Source organism: Lepisosteus oculatus, chromosome 10 (genome assembly GCF_040954835.1).
Source record: "Lepisosteus oculatus isolate fLepOcu1 chromosome 10, fLepOcu1.hap2, whole genome shotgun sequence".
Classification (NCBI taxonomy): Eukaryota; Metazoa; Chordata; class Actinopteri; order Semionotiformes; family Lepisosteidae; genus Lepisosteus; species Lepisosteus oculatus.
In genome coordinates, this window is record NC_090705.1 from 19,580,411 (window position 1) to 19,602,012 (window position 21,602).

At 41.3% G+C, this 21,602-nt stretch overlaps 1 protein-coding gene across 3 annotated transcripts; it reads right to left on the reverse strand.

The window, feature by feature from the left end:
• Positions 1–2,042: 2,042 nt before the first annotated feature.
• Positions 2,043–20,696, reverse strand: LOC102694234 (beta-Ala-His dipeptidase-like). Of its 3 annotated transcripts, none has more exons than XM_015357169.2 (12): positions 20,546–20,696; positions 16,675–16,785; positions 15,814–15,957; positions 15,047–15,209; positions 14,214–14,302; positions 13,933–14,130; positions 10,026–10,110; positions 8,597–8,757; positions 5,838–6,002; positions 3,981–4,122; positions 3,335–3,482; positions 2,043–2,610 (listed from the first exon to the last, which is right to left on the reverse strand). In XM_015357169.2, exons 1-12 carry the CDS (start codon positions 20,546–20,548, stop codon positions 2,541–2,543), a joined length of 1,479 nt encoding a protein of 492 aa, XP_015212655.1. In that variant the 5' UTR covers positions 20,549–20,696; the 3' UTR covers positions 2,043–2,540. The 3 variants fall into 3 exon arrangements, with proteins under 3 accessions (XP_015212655.1, XP_015212656.1, XP_006635735.2); XM_015357170.2 differs by lacking the exon at positions 20,546–20,696 and adding an exon at positions 19,485–19,577; XM_006635672.3 differs by lacking the exon at positions 20,546–20,696 and adding an exon at positions 17,132–17,213.
• Between the last annotated feature and the right edge of the window lie 906 nt (positions 20,697–21,602).

Here is a 21,602-nt window from a genome sequence, read left to right on the forward strand (position 1 = left end):
GCACTAAAGAATTGATGCTACATCATGGAGCGTCACAAGAAAAGGTCACTGGAACATCCTATCCTAAATGACTTCTGTCCTATTCACGGGACATCAAAATGATGGATAATAAAAGTGCAAATGCACGTGTAAACAAACCAGGGGGTCTGTTTCACATCTCAAAAAGCTGAAACCAACATGAATCATGTAACCAAGAACTGTTGCAACTCAAATTTTAAATAATTCAAAAAGATTGATAAAAAAATATTTTGGGATGCAGAAATGGAGACCTGGAAAGTAGGTTTGGGACAGTTTAGGCATCAACAGCCTACGGTCATTTGGTCATTCGAGTGCAAAAAGTGCTGGGCCTTTTAGTGCTGGAACAATGATGCCATTCACATTGAACATCTTGCACGACTACAGTCTGTCCCAGCTCATTTGTGCACCTCTTCCATCTCATGGCACAGGATTCCAGCCCCTGTTAGCTCTCATAAAGCAAGGTCATAGACTGGTTGCCCGGGAAACAAGTCGGTGTGAATATCAGGCAGGACCAGAGAGGTTACCTGTGATATTCTAAGCTACACTGCAAACCTGTGGTGACAGGGATTCCCTGACTGACAGTATTGTACTGAGTGCTGATACACTGGGCTATGACTTTGGCTACGCACCTGTAAGGTTGCAATGTGGAAGCAATATTTAGCACATATTGTTTCTGGCCTGTTAGGGGCAGTAATTTTAAGATTAAGGAAAGTCAAACTATGATATATTTAGAGACAGAAATAGTAAATCTGTGGACTTTGGGAGTTTTAGTCAAAACTGAATAAATGCAGACAATAAAGTTCCATTTAACGTATGAGACACTCATAGGTTTGATGGAAGTAAGTTGAAATACTGACAAAATAATTTGTAGTGTTTGGATTGTACTACAAACTCAAATCATCCTGGCTTCTTCCCTTAAGTTGTTTAAGAAAAAGTCATTGTACATGCAAAAATAGGAGTAAAGACATGAATTTCCAGGAGAACAACTTTAGCCTGACTACAAGAGCTAACGTGTTTACTGGTGTTCTTAGCCGCAAACACTAGAGGGAGACAAAGGCCTTTACATTAACAGCCTTGAAGATACAGTAAGTACTGTTGCCACCAAAAGCAGCCATTCTGTACCAGTAAAGGAACAAGTAATAGGTTTATTCCATGCTGAAAAAAAGAAGAAAGAGAACACGACGTTTCGGCCGTGGAGCCTTCTTCATTCTGTACCAGTAACTCCACTACACTACAGATCATGAAGGAGGAGTTAGAAACTGATTCACTTATTGAATTAAAGGGAAACTTTAGGAAAGCCTGAGTGTAATTAGACAGAACAGACATTATTATTATTATTCATATTATTGTTATTTTAAGGCATCATTAGCAACTAGAACAGTGTCCCTGCTCACCATACTTGGGGCACAGGTTTGAAACTTCTGTCTGAAACACAGCTGACAAATGCAACTGACAGCCTCAAGCCTTAATTTGCAGCTGAACAGGGAGTGGAGAGGGGCAGCCTCTAGTATGTATAACCTCAGAGACCTTCCAACCCGGCAGGCTTTGAAACCAGGAGAGTAGCACTTGTGTCATAAAAAGGCTTTATAGAGGGAGTAAATGTGACCAGTCTTTCAGGGAAGAATGGTGGGTGTAAAGTGAATGGGATGCTGCAAGTGTTTACTAAACTAGAGAATTAATAATAATAATAATAATAATTGCTTACACTTAAATAGTGCTTTTCTGGACACTCCACTCAAAGCACTTCACAGGTAATGGGGATCCCCTCCACCACCAGAGAAGGTGGAACTATACATCAGCATTATGGGTATTATGCAAGTGATCTTGGCCACACTATCACATATCAGGATCATCCACAACAAGTCCAGCTGTGAATTAGCTTCTAAATTATCATAACTACAGGCTAGAAGGTGGTAAAGCTGCTGCTGTAAATGCTAATAAAATAAATATTAAACAACAGTGGAGCATGCAAGCAGAGCACTTCTGTGTTTGACACTAAAACAAATACAAACATTAGCTTAAAATAGGATTAAAGCACTGTTTATTTGAACTCACTGACAGCAAATCAATTGACTTCATAACATGAAGTGATAGGTCAATCAAATTGTAGGACACATCCATTGCAGTATGTACAGAAAAAACACACATTATGGGCAACTGCAGGGTTACAGTACACTCAAATTGTTTAGACACCAGCAAGAAGAATTACAAAGCACATGAGGGCCGTGACCACTGTGAATGAGTATGGAAAACCAACAAAAAAACTGAATGACCAAAACAGTGGCCATATTCCATTTTCTTTGGTCATACAAGCCAGAAAGATAGAAAAGAGAGTTGTACAATGCCAGGTAAACGTGTTGCATGTGTATACAGGCTCAATGACTGAAGCCTGGAGCACATCACAGCTTTTCAGCTGGAAGAAGGCGTTCTTCTCACTCCTGAGCATGTGCGTGGCGAGTCCAGAAAGTGTAAATCACAGGAAAACAGGAATACTCTGGCCATTTCGTTAAGTTGAACAATCTTCAGTGTTTCAGTTGAGACAGCTCATAAAAATAGGCAGCAAAAAGCTTTGTCCCTTGTATGTAGTTGAACCTGCGGGGAAAAATGCATTAAACTAACAGAAACTGAGAAGGGTAAAAGAGCACAACTGGTGCATAGAGCCCTAATGCTTTGCTCTTTACGGGAATGGAGCAAGAAAGAAGAAATCATTAAGAAAGAGTATCATCAGTATGCCTATGTTCTGACAAGTCTGATTTGAAACTTGGACACTGTTTTATGCTAAAGACATCAGACAGAAAATGAAAGTTCTTGTGATAAATTACTAATAATGCAATATTTTCTATGTATCAATTAGGTCATTATTAATTAACTATTTCATCTTATTAATAAAAATGTATATACAGACGTTAATTATTCATAATCAATTTGGCTTATACTGAAGTGTAAAGGTACATACAGTACTTAGGTCATGGGATTTTATAATATGTTGAAGTTTCCCAAACTTTTTAGCATCTTTTGTGACTTTTCTTTTTAGAATCACTTGAATTTTATGCTTCAGAACACAAATCTGAAAAAAAAAATCATATTTGTATGTAAATTCCTCATAAGTCAAAATAATTTAGTTTTAGGGTATGGAAATGCCATTTTCAGACACCACATTCCCTCGGGATTTACCAAGAGTCTAGGCTGCTGTAATGACCGAGCACACTGAGACTTGTAAGAGGAATCGCAGATGTAGATTTGGATCAGCTACTAATATGAACAGAAGTGCCATCCTTTGAAGGTATTGGTGGTGACGGGAATGCAGCAAGTTCACCTGCTGATCTTCTCATTCTGGGAGTGTTCTGCATCATCGTTGCCCCCGATGGGCAGCATCATCACACTCTTCCCTGTCACCTCCTGGAACGTCTGTGCAATTGGTATGGTGGACCCCTCCCTTATCATGTCAGGATCCACTCTGAACACTGGGGGCAGAAGACATCAGTTTCAGACTAAACGTCAAGATGCTGTTTTCCATTGTGGTGATATAGTTCCACCATGCCCACTAACATGAGAATTAGACCTACGGGAATCTAGCATAATGTGATCACAATATCCAAAGTTGTGAAGTGATAGAGCCATCAGAAAGCCAGTAACAAGGAGTTTGAAATAGATTGGATGACCATAAGGCTGTACCCTGGGACACTCTGATCTAAGAAACTGGCATATAAATCAAAAGATCTTAATTTGTAAATTCAGAATTAAGCTTGTTAGATGAAAATTAGTACTTAATTAGATTATTATGTCAAATATTCCTAGTGTGCACTATGCGGTCATGCTTTAAATAAACCACCAGCCCCAGTGGAAATATGAAATACATGCTTTCCTGAGTAGATGCCGTATATTGAATGCCTATAAGGAACACGATGAGCAACATTTTAGAATTACTAGACAACAAAAGCAAAATATTAGATCTGATCAACCAGTTTTAATCGCTCTTCTTCCTGCAACATATTGAGGGTCCATTAGGTCAGCCACCCAAGGTCTGGCTCCGACAATCATGGTTATCTTCAGCTTGTTGGGGCTCTTGTGCTTGTCAAATATACCCTGGAGATATTCCTTCACCTGGGACAGAGCAATCATGAACAGAATGAGAACTGAAAACCTTTAGTGGAAAAAAAGTTAAATGTCAGAAAAAACTGCAAAGAAATGTATTCACCCCCTTTTTCTATGGCATCCCTTAAATTATTTCAGGTGCACAAAATTACTTTCACAAGTCACACAATTAGTTGAATGGCCCCTGTGTGCAATAATAGTGGTTGATGTGATTTCAGGATGAACAGACCTGTCTAGGTGTTTTCAAAACAACTGAGGGATGAGGTTGTAGAAAGGCACAGGTCAGGGAAAGAGTAGAAAGCATTCAAAGACACTGACCATTCCTTTGAATACAGTAAAGTCCATCATCATGTAGTATAATGTACATCATACCAGCCAGACACTGCCTAGATCAGGCTGTTCTCTCCAAACTGAGGTAAGCAGGAAACTGGTTAGGGATACTGCTATGAGGTGGATTTCAAAGAGTTCAAATTGTACACTGTACTGAGTCAATGACTGAGATGGGAGGTAAAATGTCCACAGGGCACCTGGACTGTATGACAGAGCCATTATTAGATAAAAGTATCTCAGATCCTTCATGGAGTTTGCAACAAATGATTTATGTGATATTGCAATATGTGTCAAAGGGTTGTGCGATCAGATCAGACAAAACTGGAACATTTAGGTCTAAATGCAGAGTGTTATATGTCTGGTGTGCCCAACCAGTGTATCCCTCAGTCGACACCATCCCTACTGTCAAGCATGTTGGCGACAGCATTATGTTATGTGCTACTTCTCATCAGCAGGCATTGGGACGTTTGTCATGCCTGAAGGAAAAAGGAATGGCGCAAAAAATGGCAAATCTTACAGTAAAATAATTTATTGATCAATGTGTCTGTTTAAACTCATTGATCAACCAAACATATACATGCATACATCGATTTGCACATTATATGACAAAATTAAGAGAGTTAACCCAGTAGAACAGGTATTCTTGCAATGTTTTATCTAACTCAGTTTTGGATTAGAGCTACTGAATGGTGCAATATACAATATAAGCAGCCAATAGTCTTCAGGAAAAAAAAAATCAGATAGGAGCAAATTACCACTCGCCATAAAGTTCGCCAAGGACCCCAAATCCAGCACTGAGCTTCAAAAATGTCTATGTCGTGTGGGAATGCTATCCCTTGGTGGGGATTCAACAGAGAAAATCTGCAATGTGTCTCTGAAGCCCTCCAGTAATCATATGTGAAAATGTTCCTCAAAACAAGACTTATGAGTCTAAAACAATCAAAACCATTGAAAAATTGAGAACTGGATGTCTTTCAATACTGTATGTTCTTTAGGCAAATTTTCATTGAGGTGAAAAATGCTGTAAAAATGGTATTTAAGTGAGAGTGCATTTCAGGCCAGTGGAGGGTTTGGGTTACAAGAACCATTAAGTATTGACGGCAGATACTGTAACAACCAACATACTTCTACAGTACCTAATGTGAAGAAAATCTAATGTTTTTCTCACAGTTTCTCAAAAAATCACTATTGTGAAAACAAAGCGGAACCTTATGGAGTATCAACTGTTTTTCCACTGCCTCTTAAAATTTTGACAGTGAAAAATCTAAGAATATACTTAAAACATTAAACCAGAGCCACCAACACCATTGTGTGTGACCATTTACATCCCAGTTATTTTTTTTTCCATATATTTCAATTAGGACAAAACAAATCAAGGGTCAAGAGATCCATACCTGCCTCTCCACCACTGGTGGGTCCATATTGGGAACTTGACGGATGGAGAATTTTCCAATGACCTTCCTGGGAATAACAGTCTTTAATCCAGGGTCAGAAAAATCTCCCTCAATTCCATGGATTGACAGGGATGGATAGCGCCAGCGAGACATAAGTATTTCTTCCTGAAATGTGAATAAAGGTGAATTCTAGCATAGCATTTTCCTTTTTCTGTATGACGCTTAGCATGCTAAGAAGTGCTATTAATCTCTTGCAAGCTCTCTGCGATGATTGCTGTGGGAAGTACTGTCTCACACACTCTCCATCATCTCCTTCCATTCAGTGGTGTGTAGAATTCAGTTTGACATAGTTCCTTCAAGTTTAAAACGGCAAACAGCAGACTTGTTTTGTTACCCTGGCAGTGACAGGACATTTTCTAGGCCAACCAGGGCCCCCAAGCAACATCTGATAGCTGAACTTTTATGAGGTATGCAAGGATATCCATTCTGAATTGCTTTTTCCTAACACAGCATAGATAGTAACAACAGTATGATGATCATGGCAGTGTCTAGGGTATAAAAAAGCGCCTAGAAATTTAGAGGTTTCCAATGGTGTCGATGCGTGGCTCTTAAGAGGACCTTTTGCAATAATCAAAACTATTTCAAAACTACACTGAACTGAGCTGCGAATTCTGGTATCCCTGCGGGTCCAAGTGCTGAAGAGGAGAGCGATACCTTCTCCTGGAAACAGATCAGCGAAGCCTAGCTAAAGCATCAGGAGTGCCCAGGGTGTGCTTCTCGTTATTACAGTGTAAAATCTAACAGCCAATTACTTACTTTAGACAGTGGACATGACTGTGGTCATTTGAAGGGAATTTTAAACCCTGCAGGACTGCATCACTCAGAGAACAGTAGTTGCAAAGTAATCAGTTATATGTGAACAAATGGAACTGGAGCTACTGTTTAAAAAAACGTAATTGAATGAGACCAAGCAGGTGAATCATATTAATTGTGTTAAGTAGTAAATAATCATGAATATTTGAATGGGGCCCATTATTGATTTAATTTGATTTAAAATTTAAACCGTAATTTTAACCCTTGCGTTTGTCTTGCAGTTACATACGGAGAGTTAACAGTCAACTACTCAAAAATATTATTATTAGCAGGTTTTGTACTATTCTTTTCCTCTGCTGTTTTTTTTTTCACTTTTAGATTGAAATGTTTCTTTACTGCCCAAGCCACAGTATATGTGCAGACTGTCACGACCACACATAATCTAACACCAGGTCCTTCCCGCAAACCCCGACACATTCCCACGACCGCAGACAGACACCTGCTTTTTCCAATTTCCGCGAACGTCAACGCATTCACTAATCTTCCAATCACTCCTCTCACTATGCATCACGCCTCCCGTCTCTCAGTACACTTAAGGGCTCACTACAATCAGCACAACGCTTAGTATTGGTTACACCGAGAGGAGTTCCTGACTCTCGCCTTTTTTTTTACGAGAAACTATTGTAATGTATATTACTGATCCTCCAGCTTTTCGGCTAGTGTCTGAACCTTCACTACGATTCATGATCCCTCGATTTGGCTAAGTACTCCTGGCTTCTTCTTCGTACACTTTTTGCTCTCTCTCTCTCTCGCTCTACGCGTGAGATCATCAGTTTCTTCGCATAGGATCCATCATCTTCTCATTTTTTGGCAACAGCATCGTTACGCACACAGCGTATCAGTGTCCTTAAACTGCATTACTTCATCCCTTTCCGAGAGATGGATAACACGTTTAGTAATGTTGATTGGGGGGAAAAGGCTTTTCCATTCCTTCCTGCAGAGACAGGCATTTTGCAGTGTTTGTAGCAGGTGGCAAAGTGTAAAGAATGGTAACCATGTTTTCCTGCTGTACACAAACATGTGGTGTGCTGCAGCTCAGCCAAAAACGACAAACCACGAGCATTTTCAGCCCTGTAAAATGAATATGATTCTGCAGCTGTTCAAAGTTCCAACAAAAAAACAATGTGAATTTCACTTTCACTCTCTATATTCTGAAGTTTAAAACCATGTTCCAGGGAGGAAAAAGGAGTTAATGATGTTTACTTTTTTTAGTCTCCAGATTGCTTGCCAAAGTTTACATTTTTGCAGTAGGTGAATGTCCTGTCCTAAGGGACTAGGCCCTTGAACCCACTCCCCCCCCCGTGAGGTGCCAAGTTTGGATCACAGGAGTGTGTAAACGCAACCTTACTGTGCTCCAGCTCTCTGGAGCTCTGCAGGGAAATCCTGGCCAAAAAATATCACCCTGCAGCTCACAACTGGCAAACCACTACATCTAAGCAGGTGTGAGCCTGCTCAGTACCTGAATGGGAGCCCTACTGGGAAAAACTAAGGTTACTGCTGGAAGAGGTGTTAGTGGGGCCGGCAGGGGGTGTTCACCCTGTGGTCTCTATATGGGTCCTAATGCCCCAGTATAGCGTGATGGGACACTATACTGTTGCAAAGCAAAGGGCATGACGAGACACAGAAAGGTATCATGGCCATTCACTGCAACCAAGGAAGTGACGACTACTTGTACTACTGGACCCAAGCTTCTGAGGTTGAGAGAGTGGGACAGCCCCAGTACAACGGCTTTCCCACTAAAAAAAAAAACCTCTCCCGCCCAGGTTTCTTCTTTTAGCTCATCTTCCAAACATGAGCTGGACAAAGTACAACCGTCATCGTCAGACATGACAGACAACCATCATACTAAAAATTATTATTATTATTATTATTATTATTATTATTACCTTGCTGTCATGTAGGAATCTTGGAATGCCCATATCCTTCTTTTGCTCCTCCAGGTCAAACTCAATACCCTTGTACAGCTTCTTCTCCTCCTCTGTTAGAGAAGCCACAGCCTCATTGATGCCAGGTATCAGGATTCTACCACTGGGCTCGATGAGGCTGCCTGGAATGGTAACAGGCAAAATGCAAACAAACACAAAACACTGCAAGGGAAGAAGGTCGAACACAGTTGTATTGAAAATCAGATGCAGTTTCACATTTTATCCACTAGAAAGCTTTAACCCAAAGTAATATTTTAAGATTTTAACAGGTCAAATGCTGTTACATGGAGTAAAGGGCAAACACTTTCCTTGTGAGCATTTAAAAAGGTAAATTTATGAAGAATGCCACATGTTTATAGCTGCACTTTCTTAGAAATATCAAGATGGAGACTAAACTGAGAGCCTCAGCAAGCACAGGTCATGAAATATCCTTGAAGTTTGTCTAGCTGGGGGTTAAGAGTTAAACAAAAAGTCCATAAGACCCTCAGTGTTTTGAGCATGTTGTGATAAAACTTCTCTGTATATCAATTTCTTCCAGGACCTTTTTACCTGTCTCAGACAGAAACATTGAAGAGACTCCTTCTGGTTATCACTAAATTAAAGAAACAGACTTTTTCATCATCAAAATGGGCCCAGGTGTAGTTGAACAAACCCTGTAGTACCCCAGTGTGTCATAATCCCCAGAGGCGTGAGACAAGATATTAAAACATTTGCTGTTGACTCAGAATAAGTACTGTAGCTCACCAGAGAAGATCTTCCAGAGATGGGAAAATGTTCAAATCCTAGAACTGGCAAGCTTTCAGTAGGGTCACAAAGGCAGATGAGCCAACTTGTGAAAGGCAACCCCCAGTGTGAAAATGGCCAAATTTGATTGATATTAGCCATCCATCCCTCTGGATGTACTGCTTATCCTTTTTTAATATGAAAGGAGTATAAAACAGGCCTGCCTGCTCAGGTATTCTCTACATGAATGAAAATAAGCATCAGACCACACCTGTGTGAGAAAGATGGCCCTTTACACACTGGATTGCACAGTGTGAGGCGCTAGCCTGCAGGACTCATGAAAAAGAACAAGTTGTTTCACGCTTGGTTATTTGGTTTCACTGGAACACAATCTGTAGAAACACACTTCATTGCATTAGAACTGTTACTGTGGCATTCATAATTTATGTTTTGGTTTGATCTTTTTCATTGTAAACATTGTCGTTTTTTTAAGCAATGGTACTTGATGTTATTTTGTATTTTTGCAGAAAACATACAAGAAGCATAACAGTAAGGAATAACCATATCTCCGTTGCTTACTGGGTAAAAAACATGACAGTTTAATTCATGGACATTCGAAAACAGGGAAGAACAGTGCTGTATAAAAAGGCTACATGTTATATCTTACCAAGCAGAGCTATCAAATCTGTCATGGGTTCATGGACAGATCCTCCAAACACCCCAGAGTGCAGATCCAGCTTGGGCCCCTCAACCTGAAACAGAGCAGAGCAGTGCGATCACAGAGAGGCAGTAGTGAGCACAGTACAAAACTGTGGGGTTGGGCGAAGACCAATAGTTACTGTATTTGATCATTTGTTATCTTTCATCAAATTAGGCAGCAGCAAGTACCCCAGGTGAGTGACCTGTGTTATCTATACAGTATATAAGATATAACATGTAGCCTTTTAATACAGCACTGTTCTTCCCTGTTTTCGAATGTACATGAATTAAACTGTCATGTTTTTTACCCGGTAAGCAACGGAGATATGGTTATTCCTTACTGTTATGCTCTATATGTTTTCTACAAAAATACAAAATAACATCAAGTACCATTGCTTAAAAAAATGACAATGTTTACAATGAAAAAGATGTATGGAGCAGCATGAGAGAGATCACTGGCTTCAAACAGGCTGGGGGTGCAACAGAAGGGAACCTGGAGATGGCCAACGAGTTGAACCAGTTCTTTAACAGGTTTGATTCTGGGTCCTCTGTGGCGCAACACCCATCCCCCCACAGCCACACGCTCCCTAACCCTTCACAGCTGCGACTGCCCAACACCTCCTCCATCCCCCCACAAACATGGCCGGCTACAGCTACAACCCCCGACAGCTACTCAGCCACCCATCCCCCACAACTGCCACTCTCCAACACCTCCGCCATTAACACCTGCAGCACTGAAAGCACTATGAGCACCATCCCCCAGGCCAGGCTGACCATCACAGCTGACCAGGTGAAGAAGGAGCTGAAGAGGCTGCACCAGGGTAAGGCCACAGGACCAGATAACATCTGTCCCAGAGTTCTGAGGGCCTGTGCTGATCAGCTGAGCGGAGTGCTCCAGCGACTGTTCAACCTGAGCCTGCACTTGGAGAGAGTCCCGGTGCTCTGGAAGACATCATGCCCGGTCAGGTACCAAAGAAAGGGCGCCCCTCTGTCCTCAACGACTACAGACCAGTTGCACTGACTTCTCACGTCATGAAGAGACTGGAGGGGCTGGTCAGCTCATCACTGCAGTTTGCCTACCAGCCCAGTGTTGGTGTGGAGGATGCGATCATCTACATGCTGCAAAGGGCCTACTCACACCTGGACAGGGCTGGCAACACTGTAAGGATCATGTTTTTCGACTTCTCCAGTGCCTTCAATACCATCCAGCCCTTACTTCTAAGGAGGAAGCTGGAGGAGATGCAAGTCGATGCCTCCACGACCTCGTGGATCACTGACTACCTGACAGGCAGACCACAGTCTGTGAGACTTCAGAACTGTGTGTCTGAACAGGTAGTGAGTAACACAGGGGCACCTCAAGGGTCAGTTCTTTCTCCATTCCTCTTCACCCTCTATACTTCGGACTTTAAGTACAACTCAAAGTCTTGCCACCTGCAGAAGTTCTCAGATGACTCTGCAATTGTGGGATGTATCAAGGGTGAGCAGGAGGAGGAGTACAGAGGACTGGTCAGCAGCTTTGTGGAGTGGTGTGGGGTGAACCACTTGGAACTGAATGTAACAAAGACAAAGGAACTGGTGGTAGATTTCAGGAGGAAAAAGGTCAAACCTACTCCTGTCTACATCCATGGGAGTGGCGTGGAGATGGTGGACTCGTACAAGTACCTGGGAGTGCACATTGACGATAGACTGGAATGGTCTAAGAACATCGAGGCCATCTATAAGAAGGGACAGAGCCGACTTTACTTCTTGAGGAGGCTCAGGTCCTTCAATGTGTGTAGTAAGATGCTACACATGTTCTATCAGTCGGTGGTAGCGAGTGCCATTTTCTATGCAGTGGTGTGCTGGGGCTCTTGGATGAGAGCAGTGGATTCTAAAAGGCTGAACAAGCTCATCAGGAGAACAAGCTCTGTCATTGGGTCTGACCTGGACCCCTTGGAGGTAGTGGCTGAGAGGAGAATGATGTCCAAACTAGAGGCCATCATGGACAACCTCCCATCCCCTCTATGACAGACTTGCAGGAATGAAGAGCACGTTCAGCAATAGACTGATTCATCCACGGTGGGACAGGGAGCGCTACAGGAGGTCATTCTTGCCTTCTGCCATAAGACTGTACAACCTTGCGTCTTGGGAGAGGCAACATCGACAGTGACCTGTTTCTGGACTAAACGCATCTACACATCTACTGCTACATCTGTTCTCTTTCTTTTTCTTTTTCTTTTTCCAGTTTACAACCATTTTTTGTGCAATATATGCCAGTGACCTGTGCAATACATTTATATTTACAGTATATCTATAGTTACATCTATATTTATATTCAGATGTGTGATACGATTTTTCTGTGTACTGTTCTGTTCTAGTTTGTTCTTGTGTGTCCGGACTTTGAGTAACTCTTGTATTGTATTGTATTGTATTGTATGTATTGTACTATTATTATATAATTTGTTACACTGTGGCTGTGTTGTGTGTGTTAAGCTGCTGTTGCACTGCAATTTCCCTCATGGGATCAATAAAGTATCTATCTATCTAGGGAATTGCAGACACAACTCCCAGATCCCAGGTCATTCCTGTGGAATCTGTTAAAATAAGGGTAACAACCTAAAGTATTGGTCAGTAACTTCAAAGTCTATCATAGGAACACTCTGCACTGGCTGTTATCCATGAAACCTTGCATCAAAGGTTTTGGCATTGACGTTCATTGGCAGCGATCAATGACTCCAACAATGAAACATGGGTAGTTATTCAATGTTTCAGCACATGCACAGGAGCTTGAAACCTGTCATCAATGTTTAACTTTGCTTACAGTTCCCAGCTGGAATCAAACTGCAGCTGGGAAAGAAAGACTAAAATAATGAGGCCAACAAAAAGTAATAATGAAGTCATCAGGGAAAGACACCACAGCTAAAACAACGAAACAGTGAAAAGCATAGAACTCAGCTGAGGTTAAGAATGGTGGAAAAAATATTTATTTACTGTGCCTGCTCTCTTTTCCAAATTAAAGGAGCAGGTGTGTCTCGGGGAGCTCGTATTTTCAGATTTGAAACGACAAAAAGAAGAAGACACTCTGTGTCTCCATGAATGAGCTTGAGATCTTTAATTCATAAAAAGAATATGTCTTATGATTTAAGATAAGTTCCCAGGGTCCCCAGCAAGATGGATTGTGAGCTCTCATCCATTCATACTGCATTTCCTTCTGCCTCTGAGGTGGTGGGGGCAGAAACACAGCAGCCTTTGAGTTCGCCTGGGTTTTGGGTGCTGTCTGCTGTTGTCTGTAACTATGACCAGTTTAAATAATCTGTTTTCAGCACAACTCTACACTCTACTCTACACAAAATGGTATTGTAGGAAAGGATCAAATTAGTTCACTGTCATTAGCAGCTGGAAGGGGAGAAGTGAACCCCTGGATAGTATTGTTATGACCACAGGGTTTAGTACAGAATGGAGCAGGTGTAGGAATCAGGAAAGGGGGTTGGACAACACATTTATTAACCAGAACCGGGGAAAGGTACACACACCTGGACAGGGGGTTACAGCGCTGCACCTACACTAACACAGACACGGGAGGGAAGAGCCCGCCTGACAGCCCCCACCCCCTTATATACTGGTTATAAGTCTGGTTCCCCCAAGTCCCGCCCCTCAGGGACTGTACCCAGCCTGCCTTGTGCACGCATGGCCAAAGGGGATGGAGCAGCTGTTAACCGCCCCACGTGGGCACTACAGTATGTTATCCCTTGACACACTACATCACATACTGTAATTTCCATTGTGTGCGGCTAGGAAAAGCGAGGCAAAGTGGCAGACAAAATTCAAAATCCATGACCAGGCATGGAGTTGGCATGGTGAGCAAATATCATAAAAGCAAGAAAAACAGTGTTTACCTCAACACAAAAGTAGCAGTTCCCTCTGGTGCCATATGTGAGGGCAGGCTTCCGGCTCACCCAGACATTGTCTGAGATGACAATGTAATCCACGTCAGAGAAAAAGCTCTCATTCCGCTGCCTAATCAATGTCTCCAAGCCATCTGATCCCACTTCTTCCATCCCCTCGATTATGAACTTGATGTTCACTGGGATTTCCTGTGGGGTGAGGAAACATGTCACCTGAGGCTGGCTACACCCGCAGAAATGGATCTCCTCATCCACAAGCACACGTGAGCTACCTGTTTCAGTGCCTGGTAGGTCTCCACTGCATGAAGCCAAGCGAGGACTGGCCCCTTGTTGTCTGTTGCTCCTCGTCCATACAGGTTCCCTATGGGGAGCAAATCAATGTGTCATCCCTAGCCACGCTTTCACAGGCCATGCAGATAAAGCAGCGAAACCAAAACCAGTGACATGGAAAACTGCAGCATTTACTTAATCTTCCACTTCCTCTAACACAGTACTGTATGTAACACCTTCCACTAGGAGAAAAAGCCTGAAATTCACATTAAAAGGTACAAACCTAGCAAAATGCAACGTGTCTTCATTATATATACATACAAAACTCCAACAGCAACAGTTCGTTGATGTGGAGCTCAAAAAAGTGAGTAGGGATTGTACTGGACAAGAACACTTTCAATCTGTCGCAATCAGTTGAGAACCTGGAGGCAGCTAATTAGCCTGTTTTAATCACAGTCTTCTGTCGTAGGTCAGGTCAGTTTTACAGATCCAAATCTACTATCCAGAGATTCAAGAGCAGCTTCTTAAGCTGAGGTCTTTGTAGTCATGTATTGTCCCTCAGTTTATTATCAATACACCTTTATCATGTTGCTTCCTTGAAAAATATGTTACATAACAGCTAGGCAGCGGGTTATAGAAAGGCTACTGACAGGTTTGAGCTCCATGGTGTGTACTCTACCATTTTTATTTAGTGTCACAAGGAGCTGCTATTTTAATTGGAAAACACCAAGATTCCACTTGAAGAACTTGAAGAACACTTCCTATTCACACTGTTCTGACTGAAGATGTGTTTTGAAACAAGAGCTGTAAGGAAGCAAGTTGAACCCAGGCTGACCGTTGACTTCTGTCAGATTGTAGGGGTCAGTAACCCAGCCGTCCTCCTTCTTGGCAGGCTGCACGTCCACATGTCCATAAACACAGAGGGTGGGTTTGGTCGGGTCCTTCTTGAACTCAGCCAAGATCACAGGGGGCAGCGGGATAGATTCTCCACTGGGCATCTATAGAGAAAGACAGGCTCTGCTTTCATGACGGAACTTTAGATTTTAATCTATTTACAGGAGAGTGTCATCCACCCCCTCCCAGTTTTAGAATCTGTTGTCCCCTGGGAGTCCAGATCAACCTGGCAGATTGATCTCTTTCACTTGTTGCCATAACATACCAACAGCAGACTGCACCAATTCATCCAGAGTGGGCTAATGCAAGTCAAAATCAATGCAATGCAGCTACAATTTGAAAATTGTGATGGTTTCCTTATTTGCAAAAACCTTTGCATGAACCTCAGACAGATAAATATGAAGACACGATTAAATAAGTTAGGTTTAAATGTTAGACTGACATCTGCAGGGACTTGGGAAATGACATAGTCTTGGTTCACTAACCAACCCTTTAACATTAACTTATTGTACAATACAGTGGTTCAAGGAGAGATACACATTCATTCCGTTACCTTATAAAGTGACTTGATTGTGGAAGTGGATTTTCTGAGAGCCCTAGCATCTGTCTGGATATTTGCAAAAATCTATATAATTGAACACATTCTCCTTTTTAATTCACTAGATTTGAAGAACAAAAACTGAAAGCAACTAGAAATCAGACCGCTACCTCCTGACTTCCCACGCTGGCAAGCTCCACACTTCCTCCCAGGTCTCGGATCTGGCCAGCAGTCACATTCAGCATCTTTTCCACTTCCTTCCAGGACTGAGAATTACTGGATTCACTCTCGATTGCCACCCACTTCTTTAGCCTCTGTGACGCAAACACAGCAGGAAAAAAACAGCTAATTTGCATGTAATTATTTAAACAGTGCAGGTGAGATGGTTTCACAATAAAACCTTTTGAAACAGAGCCACTGCCCCCCCCCCCAAAGACATATTATCCAAACCACAACTGCCATAAACAGACATATACTATAGCCTCACTTAACTCATTGGCTGCAGTCAATCATTCTGAATGACAGGGAGAAGCAGAGCTGGACCCTGAGGACTACAAGGTCTGCCAGCTTACCCTCCACCTTACAGTAACTAAAGCAAAGGGTTATAATGTGGGCCACATTACTGATTTTGTGAGTGAAGCCATTGTTAATTGAAAGATTATCATGCTGTACATATTGTAGGAGAAGCATAGACCTCAGGTAATGGAGGTTGCACACCCTTAGCATGAGTAGGGCTCCCAGGGATTGTGTTGGGAGTGATGTCAATGGATCCAGGAGAACAATGATTATACAGTAGGACTGTCTGGCCCACTTTAAATAAGATGGATGTGATTCAGTGTAAAGGAGAGGGTTCTACTATTTCCATTGTGTCTCCCCTTGTTGAAAAGAAACACAGGAATCTCAAAACTCACTTTAGCACATCAGCAATGACTCCACCATTTCTGAGGCAAACAGACAAAAACCCATAGCATGCAAACTTCAAGAATTCGGGAGGAATTCAGATTCACTTTCTTTCACTGTAGAATTCATACCTGCACATATTTGTCTTGGTTCCCATCAATATACTGAAATAAAGGATCCAGAACTGATGGAGTGACCTCACAGGCCATTTGCATCATAAACATGTAGAAAAGGAATTTGGTCTGTGAAAGAAAAAATAAAACATAATAAATGTGGTTAGGAAGGAATTTCCTAAGAGATTTATCTGTGCAAAATTAGTTAGTAACAGTGCTGAAAACATTCCATGACCATCATTTTTCACTCTGAGTAAGCACGAAACTCAAAAATAAGGCCACAATTTTGGTCACAAAGGTGCAAATCGTTTATCAGAAAGCACTTCACAATTTCACAAGCACTAATAAATTAACTAATAAAAACAATCTCAGTGCTTTAACTCCATTGTTCTTTTATGCAGACAGAATTGTGACAATTGGCTTACTTAGTATGAAATGCTTGCTGGAAACAGGTCCAAACAGGAACTGTACTCACCTTCTGGAGAAGCACAAAGCACATATCTTACCAGATGAAAAGAGAATAGTAATGAGCTGTAGCTGTGCTGTGGGAAGGGTGTGCTAACATTTACCTGCTTTCCTTTAACCAATAACAAACAAAGGTACAAATTTAAACTTGAGTTTCTTGCTCTACCAGTTTTTTTCTAGGTTTCAGCCTCGAGTTAAATTGGCTCCTTTAACATAACAGTGGCAATTTCAAACTGACTAATCTTATCTTGGTACTGGGCCAGATGTGCTACCTGAGGGATACTATGACTTTGTAGCAGGACAAAAAGACTGAATTGAAAGATTTCAAATGTTTAAATGTGTCATCCGCACACAAATATGCATTGGAAAATAAAATGCATAGTTTCTTTACAAATTGTTGGAAATGATTGAAACTAATTTCAACCAACACATTTCAAACAATATGGAGTTTATAACAAAAGTTCGGGAGGGGTGACAACAACCAAGCTCAATCAGACTCATCTATAAGTAATTAGCAATCGTTCCTGACAATCCATTCCTCTCCCAAACGGTATAAATGCCTACAAGATCCCTATCTCTCTCGCTTTCATGTCTCTTGCATCCTACCTCCACCCCTGCAGCTACTCCTTGGTCACCCTGCATGGGGGTCCTGGCCTCCTTGTCCTATGGCCAGGGGGCCAACCCTCAGCCAAGTGGGTTAAGCCACAATTTCTCTCCATGATGCTTTCATGATGCTTGGGTGTTTGTCATTCCAGAAATTAAAATAATGTTGAATTTTGAGAACATTTTCAAAGCTAAAGAATCTGCTTCAAGCTATATGCTTGAAAAGTAATTCAGCTTTGATCAGTAACCTTGTTTTACAGAGCACATACTATATCAGACATTAACAGACAAATCTAAACACTAATTGTATGGCCTATCTCTCCTAGACAAGGGATATTCATTCTTCTGAGTTTGCCCTATTAGCTGATACCAGGTGGCACTTGGACCAAGGATCTGCAGCTGTGGTTGGAAGGTTGCCGGTTCAAATCCCATGGCTGGCAGAGGAATTCTACTCTGTTGGGCCCTTAACCCCAACTACTCCAGGGGTGCTGTATAAATGGTTGACCCTGCGCTCTGACCCCAAGCTTCTCTCTCCCCATCTGTGTGTCTCATGGAGAGCAAGCTGGGGTATGTGAAAAGAAAAATTCCTAATGCAAGACATTGTATGTGGCTAATAAAGTGATCTTATCTTAACTCAGTTACTAGTCAACCAATGATAATTGAAAAACATAGCAGTCAGCCTTTAGTCTAGGTCATGATGAGTTTCATGTCACTGTTCCAAACAGTGCAGTAGTAACACAAAAAACAGCAGCAAATTTCTGACTTGTACATTTGCTGAACAAAGCAGTGCTCCCATATTAATTTAGATTGCTCGGTTGGACTCTTTAATTCATCCCTCTTGTTAACATCACCCCTGCTTATAACCATTTCCTCCTCTGTCCCAGTCTTGAGAGTGTACAAACTTAGGAATGACTGAGGTGTTATTGTATTTAGATAACAGCTAACATAAAAAGACATTAACAAAAAACATAATAAAGATCCTCAGACCAAACTGACAGCCTGACTCGGGCCTCAGACACAGTCCTGCTGTGCGATACAGGCAGCTGCTATGGTACACAAGCCAAGCAATGGGATACAGAGAGGAGGAGAGGAGTACCAGCTCACAATATCGGACACAGCCCGTGTTTTGTTCTTTTTATTGCAGCTGAAGTATCTCTGGATGCTACCTCAATAGATGCTGAAGATGTTATTTGGCATTTTAAATCGCTAAACCAATGGCCGGGGTTATAACACTCGTAAGCCCATTCCCTCCGCAGCTCAACACATCCACGTGCCAGGGTCCCTCTGGGTTCAAATAGAAATTCCATAATACGGGAATCCTCCTTGATCTGTATGCACAATACTTTTGTAGTATGAAATGAGTATGTACTGTATACATTTTGTTATATCTTTCAGTTTTTCCTTCTTACATAAACCACTTGCATGAATGATCTCAGATGTCAAACATTGTGATAGGCTTCTGGGAAAATTGGACCCATGTGAGAGTGTTTGTGTCTGTGTGTGCCCTGTGATGGACTAGTGTCCCATCCAGAGTGAATCCAGGATGAACTCTTTCTCCCCCACAACCCTTACTGTGATTTGAAAAAAGCAAATAGAAAATGGATGCATGATCTGGTAAGGCAATGTCTTTCTCGTTTCTTATTGTAATGTATAATTGGATCATAAAAAGCTCTTTGAGCATAATTTTAGCTCAGTTATTTCAATATAATTCTGTTGGATCTGCTAATTTTTTCACCACAACTCCTGGATTTAACTCTTACCGTGTGGCTCCGAGCGTCTTGTCAAACAAACACCTTGCAGTGCTGCTGTCTTGTCTGAAATCCTTAAGCCTAGATTTTTTGGGCTTAGTCAGCTATCTATGTAAGGTCAAAGAGTATTTTCTTGTTAATGGTTAACATGTCCTTTAAACCACGTTTTTATACTTCTGTGCAACTGCAAGTCTTATACAGTTGTTAATGACCTATGACTGACATTGTGATCTGCAAAGTTCTTTAATATCAATTATTTTTCTATCTGTCAACAGCAGTTCCTTAAAACATTAACTTTACCATTTCTGAACCTTGCACGTGCAGTTTGACTGGGCAGTCCGCCAGCGCCCACATTTTGAAAAAAGTGTTTAAGATCAGAAGTAGAAATCAGAAGAATCACCCCATCAGGGACAGAGGGGTAGGCTACATAACACCAGTGGGACTCCATCTTTAGATTTCTTTAGAGTTCTTAAACTTGTCCAGCCTGAGATCGAGCAGTTGCTACTTGTATTCATTCTATTTTCTGCGCGTTGTGGACTAGTCCTCAGTACTAAACAACATTTGTATCGATTCTGACTTGGGTCACTGTTAAAATCCTCTCATTGTGAACAGGCATGAACAGAGACTAATACTAATGTAGGGTAACACAAATCTGAAACATTAAAACATTTGAAACAGGTTTTTCTATTCAAGAACTGAACATTTTTTGGTAAGCGAGTTTATGATAATGATGGAAGAGATTTGTGCGATGGTGTGCTGTGAAAGCCTTTGCATGTACTATAATGTTGTTTCGTTGTTACACTGTTTTAAAGTAAAAATCGCCTCCTGACCTTATTGCAATACATATACCCTGGCTCAGATGGCTGATGCAGGGGGCAGAGTACCCCTATCGACAGCAATGGCAAGAACAGAAAGCAGATTGTTTCATTCTGTTCTGTCAACAGCGGTCAGCAAACACTCTTAAAATGTGCAAACACCAACAAGTAATCAGCTGACTTTAAAACATTTGCATTGCTTTTGATAGCATCTCAGGCCCCTGTCATGTAGAAAACAGAAACAACGAAGAGACTCACCATAGTTAACCTCACAGAAGCTCAACAGTCTGATGCAGCTCTGTCTTTTCTATCTTTGTGTTGTAAAAAGAGAAGGTGTCTCTCTTTTCTGCGGTGGAGATGCCCACCCCCCAGCTACAGATCAGCTGTTAACATCAAGCAGAGGTCTTGCGCACCAGCACTACACCAGCAATAATTCTAATCCTGAGTGGGGAAATCAGTTTCCCTACAGGCTAAACAGATTCCAAAGAGAAAAAATATCATTATTTAATATCAATAAATATAAATATCTACAGCTCTGCAATGAGAAAAAAGGAGAATTGCAATCCTCATTATAAACTTTAGAATCTGATAGAACCCCAATACGGTTAATTTCAATTATAATCGCCTGCAATCTCTGAACATTAAAAAAATTAAAACAAAAAAGAAAATATATTTGTGGTGCCCTGTCTGGGATATATTCTCAAATGAAAATGATGATGATGATTATTATTATACTTTGGTTTCATACTCAAATTTGCTGCCCAAATCTTTGTAGAACAAATATAATATGATCTAGTAACACTAAAAAAACAGACACTATTAAAAATATACTAAATAAAACTACTTTTGTTTCTGAAAATACAGGCAGTCGTTGTACATACATGTACCACATAACCCCAGTGGCATGTAGATGCTGAGAAGGCTGTATTTTTGGTTGCAAAAGAAGATTAGCATTTAGAAAATGCACTTTAAAATAGATTGTTTACTTGTTGCCTTGGTGATTACTACAGGATTAATCCATTCTTAAAGTAATTTCAGAGGTGTAAAACGATGAATCCCACACTAGCCACTTTGTGCTACGTAAACACTGTGGTTTAAAGCTGATTATTTGCTTGTTCAATGGCTCCTTGGTTATTAAGGAATTTTGTAAAGTCTGTATTTATTGCTATGGTTGGCTATAATCTCCTCAGTATTTTGGGGGTCTGTGGGCAGACCCGACTAGTATTTTACTTTTAAAGTATTCTATATTAATGCGCTTAATTTGGATTGCATATCACTGCCTGTTGTGTGTTTCTTCCTGTTGGGGAATACAGGG